Here is a 13,917-nt window from a genome sequence, read left to right on the forward strand (position 1 = left end):
GTATATTTAGACTGTAGACAGTGTAGAGAATAGATATTGCAATAGGCTACTTGATCTAATTTTTTTCTTCATGCTAATCGCTTCTTAATCATTCATTTAAAAAAAAACTAATATTTTAATATTTTACACAGTAGAAACCCATAAAAATGTTGATTGAAAAATATGCCATAAAAATAGCGCCGAAAACCCTGTCCGCTATAGTGTGACGTCATACGTTTTGTATTTTAAACTCTCTTTATTGAACATTTTTATGTGCTAAATATACGAGTCTAAAAGTGCCCAAAAATTATAAAAGAATTGAATAAGAAATTAGAAATCATTTGTAATGTTGAAAACTTTTGGAGAAAAGTTTTGGCCATTTCATTTCCCGTCTACAATAAATGGAGATAATATATAAAACTGATGTTTTATTTGAATTATTCAAGAAAATATATTTTACAAATCTTTCTAGGCTTATTCTTATTATTTATGTACAAATAAACTTACATATAACGAGCGCGATAACTAAAAGATATTAAATTACGAGTCTGATGACGTCACATCCAAATCGGATGTACCGCAAAAGCGTTTTCGTCAGTACAAATCATATTTTCATAAAATCATATTTTCAAATCGACTTTATTTATCAATCATAAGCTTTTATTTGGGTGAAATACGGTTTCCTAGGCCAAGTTCTACTAGAAATAAGCATTTGTTCAATGAAATTGAATATAGGTCTAGTAGCCTATTTGCAACGAAAGACAAACAGTGTAATATGTAGGCCCAAGCCAATTAATTAATGAATAAGATTTTGTTGTCCCATAGCTCAAGAGACTGCTATTATCTTATAGACTACAGTAACTATAGGGCAAGTACCAAAATAAAAATAAAACTATTTCAACGATAAGTCCATTTTTAAGTTCCTCAATATTCAATAGTACCAAGTAGTCAGTACTTTTCTTCTTCAATATTCAAGTAACATCTGTACCCATCAAAATCTAAGTCCAGTCCAGTATACATTATATTATTTACATATATTCAAAATACTTGTTTGTCCTTGAACTTTCTTTGATGAACCCGGCTAAGAAACCGGCGTACGAAACTCGCACGGGGTTACCTTTCAGCTAAATTGAATTTGTAAGCTATTGACTAGCTTTTATCGCGGGCTTTGAAGCGCGGCAACGAATCAAAAAATTCTTTACCCAAAAAAACCTAACACCCCCGTTCCGACAACACACACACGTTGCCAGACTTCGCCACGGTGTTTGTGTGCGTGCGAGTGCGTATACGAACTATAATTGCCCAAGTTGATAAAAAATGCTATGCAATAACTTTACCGCGGCGGTCCCCGAGTGCCACACATATTTAATAATCTATAATACTTATCAGTGTCTTTTGCATTTTTCAGCCAACAGTGTCTTTTGCATTTTGTATCGCCATGTCACTGATTGTCTCGATTCGGTTCACTGTGAACTGACCCTTAAACTATAATATTGTTACTTATGTGAAGTCAAACATCTACATTAGCGGTCCCCCGACACACCTTGACAACAATTATGGACTAAAATATTACTTTACACTTATGAATTATTTAAACTTAAAGTCAGTAAAATATATTATTTCATTACTTTTTAAAGTTGTTTGGCGGGGGGTTTTTTTTAATTTGTTAATTTAATTTTATTTCATGCTTTTTAAACTAGTGTTGGCTATAAGTGCAGAACAATTCCTATCAACAGGATCATATTATATTCCAATGAATACCATCTAGGAATGTCCTTTTGGATGAGGCCGTCAATATGGGTCCAAACATGAAACCTCCACTTTGGGTTCATATGGAGCTCGGCTGACGGCTCCTATAGAATCCAGGTGATGCTGCAGCAGCAGCATGCAAAAATTTATTGGTTATCGTAGATAACTCTTACGAGTTGTCGTTATTAAAATGAGCCCAAACACGAAACCATTGCTCTAAGTTGGTGAAGAGTTGGGTATCCTATTGATTACCAGGTGATGCTGCAGCACCAGGTCAACTTTCCATTATGTGTAAATAATATTCATAAATGTCACGAACTAGAATGCAACAAAGCCCTGTTAATTAATAAACGACTGCAAGTTGCTAATCGGCCCTTTACGAACCAGATGAACCGCGATGTTTCAGCACGGAGCAGGCTGATGATGAACTATAGCTAAGAACACTCTCAATTAAGTCAGCTTTCAAACAAAAAAAACTAGATCAAAATCGGTCCACCGATTTTGATCTAGTTTTTTTTACGATTCGGTTGGATGCTACGATGCCACAGACAGACAGACAGACAGACAGACCGACAGACAGACACGTCAAACTTATAACACCCCTCTTTTTTGTCGGGGGTTAAAAATGGATTTCCAATTGTATTAGTAACGCTATAACTCGATAAGGACTGGACCGATTCTGCTAATTTTAGTCTTAAAATAATCCTTGAAGTCCATGCAAGGTTTTAAAGTGATACGATGTTCGCCGGGACAGCTAGTAATTATAATATTTTTCAGGTGTGATGATCCCGATCCCGCAGTACCCGCTGTACTCGGCGTCGCTGGCGGAGTACGGTCTGCGGCAGGTGCACTACTACCTCGACGAGCCGCGCGGCTGGGGGCTGGACGTCGGTGAACTAGAGCGCTCGCTCACCGACGCCGCGAAGGATACCGCCGTGCGGGCGATCGTGGTTATTAACCCCGGGAACCCTACTGGACAGGTGGGTAACTCAGAGAAACCATAGGGTAGCTACTTTAATGCTAAGGTAAACTAAAGTCGCAACAGGCAGGTAGCTAGAGGAAGTCGCTTGTTAGTGATCACTAATCACAGACATAGACTGCTACTGTTGGCACGTACCAATTCAAAGCTTACGATATATAATATGTCACAGTTATCTGGTTTAATCTGCGTTCAGTCAAATCAAATCTGGGCAAATTACCCAGGTTCTGGGCCAGGGGGGTGGCAAATTATGCAGATTCTTGGGGGGGCAAATCAGATTTTTTATAAGCTAGGTTTTTATAAAGAATAAAAAAATAATAATTTTTAGTTGTATTGCAAACAAATGGCAAAAATTCGTTATTTTTATAGATGAAAGTACTAGATAATATACTTAGTAGGGACGTCAACCTGATCCAGGGGGGGGGGGGGGGGAGCTGCCCCCTTCCCCCCCCCCCCCCCCCTCGGTACGCCCATGTACAGATACATTTGCTACTTGACTGTTGTAAATGTATTTTATTAAAATCTACAATAAACCTATCACAAACAATAGTATGTGGTACTTAACTTTTCTTAATGCTTTAAAGTTTATTGAGTTCATGTTTTATTTCCAGGTGTTGACTCGCGAGAACATCGAGGCGGTGATAAAGTTCGCGCACGCGCACCGCCTGTTCATCTTCGCGGACGAGGTCTACCAGCACAACATCTACGCCGAGGGCAGCCAGTTCCACTCCTTCAAGAAGGTGAGTGAGAGACTTGAGATAAACACTCGGCCGAATTGGCATACGATGAAGGTCACTAATCTATACATATTATAAAAAATGTCGCCTTTTTTCCCTCATGTCCCTTTGTTCCCTTTAATCTTTAAAACTACACAACGGATTTTGATGCGGTTTCCTTTAATAGATAGAGTTATTCAAGAGGAAGGTTATAGGTATAATAACATTCATTAAACAGTGGAGAAATACTGTTATTTTTGGGGTTTCTAATGTGATGTAAATAATTACATTTTTTCCGCTTACATTGCAAACGCAGGCTGAACGCTACGAGATTTATCAAAATAATGTACCAAGTATTGTACACATTGAAAGGTCTACAGAAAACTTTGCGATGGTATATGTCTACCTCTTATGGATATCCCACAATAACATTTTTTTGTCATTTTCTTTTTACGACAATTAATGGCTAATTTTCGAAGCAATTTTTATAAACACAACATTAATCCTTATCCAATTAAATAACTTAAATACATACCCTTTACAGCATACGATTTAAATGAATATTTTCGAAGATATCACAGATTTGCGGGAAGTAGCTTTTGCGGCGGTACCGACCAATGCGGGCAACGGGTAGTAACAATGAATAGAAGTCAAAACTGCTAAATCGATTTTAATCATTTTTTCAGTGTCTATATATTTTATACCCGATGCGAAGCCGGGCCTGGTCGCTAGTTATAATATTTTATTATCAGCCCTCTTGAATGACACGCATACTTAAATACTTGTTAATAGCCAATAGTGGTTGCGTTCATATGCTCCGTTTTGAGTTTACATTAAATTGTGCGGGCTATCGATACCTTGGTTGGGTATATTATAATATTGCCGACAGATACTCTGTATTTAGTACCAAGTGGCATATGTTTTTTGAGCTTTTTACCAACCGTATAATGTCATAATGTTGCTACATTACAATAAAATATGAAAGAAGTGAAAAATACTATTTTATTTAGCGTAAATAAATCAAATAATAATTATTGTCTTACTCAGTGTTCCAAAATCATTACATTAAAGGCTGTTTCACTTCCTAATAAGTGCCGGATATGCTATCCACAACTCATATATGTGCCAGATAGAGTATGGAGTACCTGTCAGTACTCCATACTCTATCTGGCACTTATCAGGAAGTGGTGAATCGGCCCCTTACACTCCAATTAGCTTATAATATTTCTTATTTTAAATACAACTCGGTGTCTATACAAGTTTATTAAAATTTCCAGGTGCTAGTAGAGATGGGCGCGCCTTACGTGAACGAAGTGGAGCTAGCGTCGTTCATGTCGGTGAGCAAGGGCTACATGGGGGAGTGCGGGCTGCGCGCCGGCTGGATGGAGCTCGTCAACATGCAGCCCGAGGTCCAGGCTCACCTCTACAAGGCCATCTCCGCCATGCTGTGTCCCGCCGTCACCGGGCAGATCGCTATTGATTGTGTGGTGAGTAATATACGCTAGAGACTAAGGACTGGCCCGCACTGCGAATTTTATTCGCGTGAATTTATTTATATAAAATCGTGATATTTTTATCGCAAGTGCTGATGTAACTCTCATAAGATTCAATGTGTTACGATGGTCGACTTTATTCCACACCAATTTCACACCTTGTCAGATATTCCGAAAATAGGGTTGTCAAAATCAAATAAGTATAAATACCACGCAAGGTATATACATACGGAAACTGTTATACCTACCTATTAGGTAAATGAATACCGAATATATAACTCAGTTTACACAGACACGACACATGATTTTCATTTGATGTAAGTAGGTTATAATGTATATGCAGCTACCACCTAGGTACCACCTATTTTCAATAAGTATATTTATTATAAAACATTAATTGTGTGTAAGTATATTTAATAATATTATCATTGTCATAGATTTAGGTACCATGACAGTAGATATATTTTGCAATTTTTTCATTGTCCCAGCTGCAAAAATACTGCATTGCAGCCTGCAATGCAGTATTTTTTTTTGATAAATTTTGCCAATTAAAATATGACACTGCGTAAGAGGCGCGCGCGTGCGCCACGAGTCAGTGCGCGGCAACCATTGAATCGCCCCGACGTCGGATAGTCTCTGTATGTACTTGTAGCTCGGCGGCGGAAACGCGGAGTGACATCCCCCTGGTGTTACAGAACTGTGAAAAATAAATCGCGCGATTTAAATTCGCTTAATAATAAAAATATTTACATCTTATTGTGCAAATATTTACATCTCATTGTCAACAATATACTCGCTGATTAAACGTTTTAATTATAAAAAGTTATTACACTACTGTGTACTGTGGACTTACTAGTCCGATCAATAGCGTTTTCTTAAAGATATTTCCGCAGTGTGCAATTATTCAAGGCCGTCTTTGTCGTTCATAACATGACATTTCTAATGCCAGACGAAGACAAGCAGATTTTGTGCAGGTGGTTTTAGCTGTTAAAATATTTTTATGAGTAAAGCGGATTATAAACAATGCAGCCTGCTGCTGCCTAAGCGAAGCCCTGCAGATTTCCTACATTTTGTAATAATTATACTCTTAACGCGCCTAAAGAACTTTCGCCTAACAACTAACCCATCACACTATTCCAGGCCAAGCCCCCCGCGCCCGGCGAGCCGTCATACGACCTGTGGCTGTCGGAGACGACGGCGGTGCTGGCCTCGCTCAAGAAGCGCGCGCGGATGATCGTCGACACCTTCAACAACATGCCCGGTTTCCAGTGTAACGATGTGCAGGTAATTGTTATAGTGAAAACACTTAGGCCCGTACAAATAGTCAGTACCCAAGATGCATCTCGGTCTCAAGACACGGTTCAGACTCTATGATTGGTTAGCTGCCAAAATTTGGACCAATCAAAGAGCCAAACCGCGTCTTGACACCGGCGGGGCTAAAATGGTCGCATTTAGCAATTCCTCTCAATCAATTCAGCAAATGAATTGTCAAAACTGTCAAACTGAGAAATGTCAAATTAGTACGAATGAATATAGTTTGTGCGTTTTATGATGATATGCGTGACACATTATAATTGACAATAGTAGGGAAGTTACCTAACAAAAATTAATCGATAGTTTAAAAATACCGAATCACTACGTAAAGGAATTGCAATCGTAATTATCGATTTCGTACTGACATTTCAGTGTTGCCGGCGATTTAAGATGGCCGCCCTTTTTTATCGATTTGATTTCGATTCAACCGAGTCAATCTCTATTGACATAAGTTCCGTTTCATGCATATGACATTTTTCAAATATTTTCGTAACAATAATTTTATACTCCTATTTCACGGTTAAATCTTTTCATTTTTATTCATTTACAATTATTAGGAAACATTTGTTTTTGTAGATGGAATATAATTTATTTCATTTTTATTATTTTTGTTTTCTTGTAAAATACCCGTAGTAAGGAACATGAAAACTGTCACCCATATCATCTTAGAACGCACAAACTATACAGATCGACAAGGCCTTTTATGAACGTGAGCGGGGGCGCTGCACGTAAAGGAGAAAGTGACGTTTTTGTATGATGGCAGCGTTATTACCTTTTTTCGCCACGTTGTCGATCCGTAGACATGAATTGCAAGTAGAGTGACCATTTTGCAATTTTAAGAAAATTAATCATATTACGATTCATTATGATTCTACAAAGCGACCATTTTAGACTCGCAGGTCGCATTTTAAGTACTGACTATTTATACTGGCCTAACCCTCGTATTCGATTTAGTCGTTTCCTCGAGATTTCCTACACTCGAAGGATTTGATCAACATTACGTCACATTTTTTTTTGGATTCAGGATTGAGGTTAGTGCAGGAGGGCCATAGAGGTTCTAGTTGAGGAAATCTGGTGGAAACGAGAAATGAAAGCCAAGGCACCAAAATATTGTCAAAAAAATTTTATGAAATTCTGTACCGTACCGTCGATATAGAAAACGTTACATCACTTTTTTATTCAAATAATTAACGACCGAATCTAAGATAAAACAACATAAAAAATGAGTTTGTCAGAGATCAAAAAATCTTAAAAAGTAGGTCACGTAGTATGGGTATGCTCCCTTATCCGGGCAGGAAACAGGGGACAACGTTTGTATGGAAAAATATGTAAACTACAATTCGATCGGAAACCACTGCTAGCGAAAAACATTGGTAGGTAAGTAATATTAGGATGCTATACAATCTGCCCTTAGTGTAGCGTGCTCTATGTGAAAAGTGACAAAACCTCACACTCAGCTTGTTTGAAATAGCGCCATCTATTAAATAACTATCTCACTACTTAGTACAAGCGCCATCTATCGGCCCATGTACAAATTAAATTATTGGCCTTTATATAATTATGTGGCCTGGGTTTGAATCTCGGCACGTTCGAAAACTTTTACAGTGTATTTTTTTTATAGTTTTAAACTACGAATAATAAAAACTAAGGAAGAGTAACTCCGTCTAAAAAAGTGCACCAAAAGGCTACAAAATGTGACCCGAATACCGGCTAAAGAACTACAATGCTAGACAACCTACAGTGTAAATCTGATGTCGCATACCAAGGTGTAAATCTGATGTCGCATAACTACAATCTTGACTAAAATTAAAACTTAAAATTAATTATGACATTGTTACAATACATACACAAATTAAATTAAATAGTAATAGAAGAAACCCTTTCGTACTTACAATTACATTCACAAAATCTTACACATGCTCTCTTCACATCCAACCACTTATCAACAAACACATCACATTCAGGATTCGCTGACAGAAGGGCGTTGAGCAAGTTTAGTGCTCAGTACAGCGGGGACTCAGCTCTCGCGACAGTCCGACAAGTCGGCAGTGCGAAAAATTTTGGCCGACGGCTAGGACGGTGCTTTAGATAGTCAGGCACAAACAAGCGGCACATTAAGGCATGGAGTTCAGGGCAATCGATTATATTGCGAAGGATTTTTAAGGCAACCAATATTAGGTCAACGCCTCGTCGGACCTCTAGAGATTGGTAACCTAAGGTATCCAAGAGATAGCCAGTTGGGTACATGTAAGGGTAGTATCCGTACACTTCCTTAAATAAAAATCTGAGAAACGCCTTTTGGATTTTTTCAAGCATCAGAATTGATGTAGCTGTGTAGGGAGCCCAGACACACGCATCTGTTTCTAGCTTGCTGCGTACTAGTGCGTTGTATAGCAATTTTATAACGACGGGATTTTTAAAGTCCTTAACGTTGCGGAGTATAAAACCTAGACGTTTGAAACTGTCTTGAGCCGTCGCATATATGTGGTCCCTAAACGTAAGAGTTTTGTCAAAGTACACCCCTAAGTCCTTGATACTATGGACACGGGAAATAATATGACCATCCATAGAATAATTAAAGATGATCGGGTGTAGCTTCCGCCCATAAGTCATTACGCTACACTTATTCATATTAAACAAAAGGTTGTTGGAAATACTCCAGTGTTGTACAGCATCCAAGTCCTTTTGTAGAAGAAGACAGTCATAAATAGATTTTATGATCATAATAATCTTGAGGTCGTCGGCATACAGCAAACACTTAGCAAACTTAAGAATGGTTGTAAGATCGTTAATAAATATAAGAAATAAGAGAGGGCCCAACACTGACCCTTGGCTAACACCAGAGCGTGTATGATAAGGGGCACTCTCAAAACATCCATACCTCACAAATTGCTTCCGATCACGAAGATAATCTGCGAAAAAACGAACAAGACCAGGAGAGAACCCAAGAGCGCTCAACTTTTTGAGGAGGACATCATTATCGACTCTATCAAAGGCTTTGCAGAAATCAAAGTATAGAACGTCCACTTCATAGCCTGCGTCAAGAGCCTTAGAAATTATGTCGACGTGAGCTAGAAGATTCGTACTGACAGAGCGACCAGGGCGGAAACCATGCTGGTTGTCAGAAAAAATTCCACGGATCTGTTTCATTAATATATTATGAAGTGCCAGCTCAAAAACTTTGGCAACAGAAGGCAATACAGTGTAATGTAGATCCAAATAAAATAGTCGTAGATGGTTGTTCAATTTTGTAAATCTCGATTTTAATAACATACATTCACGCGGACGAAGTTGCGGGCAACAGCTAGTTATTACATATTGTAATATTATTATTATCGATGTCTTAAGGATCAGAGAAAAATGTTTGATTTTAAAATAATTATTATGTGCTCGTTTCTTCGTGATAGTAGATGTGCTTGGTGTATACTGCATAATACTATCCGCTTTTGACAGTCATTGTTTCATAACTATGACGCCAAATTTAAAACGGTTGAAGTATGGGAGTTACGTTTCCTTAGTTTTTATTATTCGTAGGTTTTAAATATTATTTGGTTACTTTAAAATCTTACCGCATAATATTATAATGTTAACAGGGTGCTATGTACGCATTCCCGAGCATCGAACTACCGCCCAAGGCGATCGAGGTGGCCAAGTCGAAGGGGCTCGCGCCAGACGTCTACTACGCGTTCAGGCTGCTGGAGGAGACAGGTACTTTTGTCGTTTACCGGTTAATAAAATAAACCTTTGTTTTGTCCTTTAGCGACTTTTCTAAATGTATCAAGGGTAAAACGTATGAACTATACAATCTCGGGGAAGTAACGCGACCACATCATCGTAGACACAGGGGACACAGAGTAGGTATAAAAACAGACTTGGCGAGACCACTGATATTATGTTAGAACAATATTTTGAAAATTAGAAACCTCTTGTTTAGTCTAATCGGTATAGGTTTCTAAAATGCAATTGGTTGTAACTTGTTTAAAAAACGCTAAATGAGTCTCGAACATATAAAATATATTGTACATTTTCGGTATCCAGGTATCTGCATCGTCCCCGGCACCGGGTTCGGCCAGCGTCCCGGCACGTTCCACTTCCGCACCACCATCCTGCCGCAGCCGCAGCTGCTGCAGGAGATGCTCGACATCTTCAAGGGTTTCCATACCAAGTTCACCAAGGAGCACTCGTAAGTGCACTCGGTGGGTGAAGGCGGCCGTGGGTGAAGGGTTACCCTGGGTGAAATTTTACCCTGGGTGATGCGTTACTTTGGGTAAAGCATTATTTGGGTAAAACGCTGTCCTGGGTGAAGTCTTACCCTGGGTATAGTGGAACTCTCGGTGATGCGTTACCCAGGTATGATAGTACATAATTATACCTACCCTGTGATGATTATAAGTGAAGTTTTACCATCAGTGATGCATTGTCCTGGGTGAAATGTTACCCGAGGTATTTGGTTACCTAGACACATTTTTCACTCTGGCTTCTCGAGGTGCAGCGATACTTTGTTATGGTGAATAGTAATATAGTGTAGTAGCACCCTGGGTTAAATATTACTCTGGGTGACTCGTCACCATAGTTGCATGTTATAATAATGTTGGCATAATAGTATTTTCTAAATGCATTTTGCATAGCCTTATTTAATTTATGTACAGAGTATCACAAAAACTTACAGTAATATTTTACAGATTATTGTTTTAATATTATTATCAAATAAGATGTGTTTATAAAAGACAGCCAAGAAACCTATGGTATTAAAATTGAATATTTTTATTATTTTCTTTGATCACTTTGTTTCTTTTATTCTTTAATGTTTGTATATTATTATACGTAGTATCTTTTAATTTAAATTGTTCTGTGATTTTGTGACGTTTTGGAGTCGAGAATTATTATTGTATTTTCTTATAAATACATAAATCAATCGAAAAGAAAGCAGCGCGTGGTTTTTACAGCATTTATAACTTTTATACAAACAAAGCACAAGTCAGTATAATATTACATACTTTAATAATTGATTTATTTACAAATTGTATATTATAAGATTAATTGAAACAAAAAGGACGTATTATATTTCTGAGCTGAAAAGAACAAAATGTACTAATAATATTACGGCACTGCCATTTTGATCCAAGCGACAATCTAAATATTTATTTGTTATATTCTCTGTTACTGTTACACCATATTTACCTTTTAAAAAAGGTATGGCTGTAGTTTCATGGCAACTTTGTGATAATTTTGTGATCGGCACCATTTTTGTTGTTGGCTATTAAAATTGCCATGTCAAATTATTTTTTGTTTTTCTTTGTTGTTGCCAGGAAGTGCCATTTTCTTGTTTAATTTTTATTGTAGGTTAATTTTGTCAATTTTGTTTTTTTAATGATTATGAATATTCTTATAACTACTGTATTACTTATATTAATAAAAATGTAATTTAATAAAGTGCTTCGATGAATGGTTTAAACTTTAGATTATCTGTGGGTATGATGACTTTTAACTGATTACTTATAAAAGAAAAAATACGTCTATTTTTATTTTTAACAAGGATCAATATATCGGGCCGGAAGGTTTAATTGCATAATGTAAACTATTATTATAAAAATTTGTGATTCTATCCACGGATGAAATTTGTTTGTACGAAGAGATTACATCAATTATAGGAATCAAATAAACTAATTGTTAATTATATGTTGTTGTCTTTTTTCCTCCTACTTTGCTAAGCTAATTGCAATGTTTTTTTTTATGAAATAAGGGGGCAAACGAGCAAATGGGTCACCTGATGGAAAGCAACTTCCGTCGCCCATGGACACTCGCATCATCAGAAGAGCTGCATGTGCGTTGCCGGCCTTTTAAGAGGGAATAGGGTAATAGGGGAGGGTAGGGAAGGGAAGGGAATAGGGGAGGGTAGGAAAGGAAATAGGGTAGGGGATTGGGCCTCCGGTAAACTCACTCACTCGGCGAAACACAGCGCAAGCGCTGTTTCACGCCGGTTTTCTGTGAGAACGTGGTATTTATCCGGTCGAGCCGGCCCATTCGTGCCGAAGCATGGCTCTCCCACGTATGTAATTGAAATTTACCCGTTAGCCGACTATGTAAAGCCAAAATGAAGGGTAATTTGATTTAAAAAACTTGAATTTTTAACAGAACAGAAAATTTTGGATTTTTCGAGCAAACGGGTCACGGAAAGCAACTACCGTCGCCCATGGCCACTCGCAATATTAGAAGAGTTGCAGTGCATTGCAAGAGTGCGTTGCTGGCCTTTTAGTAGTGAATACGCTCTCTTCTTGAAGATTTGCTGGTGGTATTCGTCCGAAATACTGGTGTAAAAAGGCAGAGTTAGTATAACTTGATGAGGGTGGAATTTAAAAAAAATCTTTGTACTTTATTCTGAAGGAGTACTACCTAGTACGCCTCCCGCTTTAAGTTTTTCACGGGTTTATAGGTATAATATTATGTATAATATTTTCATTTACGTAGTCTGGATACTGGATATAGTTTATACTTTATTATGTTTTGCTTGTAAAAATAATTATTTTAAAAGTATTTTTAAAGTCGAGAGTATAGAATCATGAATGTAGGGCTTGTGCAAACTTCAATCATCGCAGCAAACAGGGAGTCGGTTGTAAATTGCGGGTTTTGTAGCTGTATTTGCCCGCGAGCGCCGTCGCCGAGCGAGAACAGGGGCCGTACCACGAAACTGTATGAGACTCAAACAATCGAACGATAATGCTGCGTCCTATAACTCTAACAAACGTGCAAAGACGTTGTTAGAGCAGGACGCGGCATTCTCGTTCAATTGTTTGAGTCTCAAAACAGTTTCGTGGTACGGCCCTAGTTGTGCTCGTGGATACACTAGGTATTTACTTCAGTACTGCTGTACAGTCTGTCAAAAAAGTCATGAAATTAAAAAGTGGCAACATCGTAGTGTCATCCCTTTTTTCTTAGATTGATTTGAAAGGGATGACACTACGATGTTGCCACTTTTTAATTTCGTGACTTTTTTGACAGACTGTACTGTAAATAAATAATATACGGTACACTATCTTCATACCGAGAAAGGTAGAAGTCCCGAGGATAGAAATTATATTTTATCTCAAGAAAATGTAGCATTTCCGCACGACAAATGAATTTCGACGCAACTGTAGTAATTCACACTAGGAATATTTTATATTATAAATACGAAAGTGCGTTTGTCTGTTACCTCCTCATGCCTAAAACCTCTCTACCAATTTTGCTGGGTATGGAGATACTTTGTCCTTTTTTCTTTGGCATAGGACATGGTAATATAATACTTCTTAGCTTGGAAAATTTTATAGTTTCCGTATTGGTTTCCGTGCGATAAATGAATTTCGACGAAATGAATTACATAGCAACTGGCAAACATGTATCAAATAAATCACTTAACAGAATGTTACATAACAAACAAATAGTCAAGTGTTACTGAGAGTGTGTATACTATGAGTGATGTATACGACGAGTAAAGTACCGCGGGCGATAAGGAAGGTCTCGCCGCGTAATTTAATATTATTACTTATTATCACTACACATCAGTCCGGGTATCCCCGTAGTGATGGCTACTTTAGGGTTCCGCACCCAATGGATAAAAATTAAAATTACTTTATTATTGGCCAGTGCCGTAAATATCCTTTTTTGCGCCCTGTGCCGTGTGCGAGATTCTATAACTGCGCCCCTGTTT

At 37.9% G+C, this 13,917-nt stretch overlaps 1 protein-coding gene across 2 annotated transcripts in view; it reads left to right on the top strand.

Moving 5' to 3' along the window:
* Window positions 1-11,305, top strand: part of LOC121738434 (alanine aminotransferase 1-like) — a 30,641-nt gene extending 19,336 nt beyond the window's left edge. For both annotated transcript variants that reach the window (XM_042130474.1, XM_042130473.1), the window contains exons 6-11: window positions 2,506-2,708; window positions 3,319-3,447; window positions 4,701-4,910; window positions 6,057-6,200; window positions 9,824-9,938; window positions 10,269-11,305. In XM_042130474.1, coding sequence (XP_041986408.1) covers window positions 2,506-2,708; window positions 3,319-3,447; window positions 4,701-4,910; window positions 6,057-6,200; window positions 9,824-9,938; window positions 10,269-10,417 — 950 coding nt within the window. In that variant the 3' untranslated portion in view covers window positions 10,418-11,305. The remainder of the gene's footprint in view (window positions 1-2,505; window positions 2,709-3,318; window positions 3,448-4,700; window positions 4,911-6,056; window positions 6,201-9,823; window positions 9,939-10,268) is intronic.
* The last annotated feature ends 2,612 nt before the right edge of the window (window positions 11,306-13,917 follow it).

This window comes from Aricia agestis, chromosome Z (genome assembly GCF_905147365.1).
Source record: "Aricia agestis chromosome Z, ilAriAges1.1, whole genome shotgun sequence".
NCBI classification, from domain to species: Eukaryota; Metazoa; Arthropoda; class Insecta; order Lepidoptera; family Lycaenidae; genus Aricia; species Aricia agestis.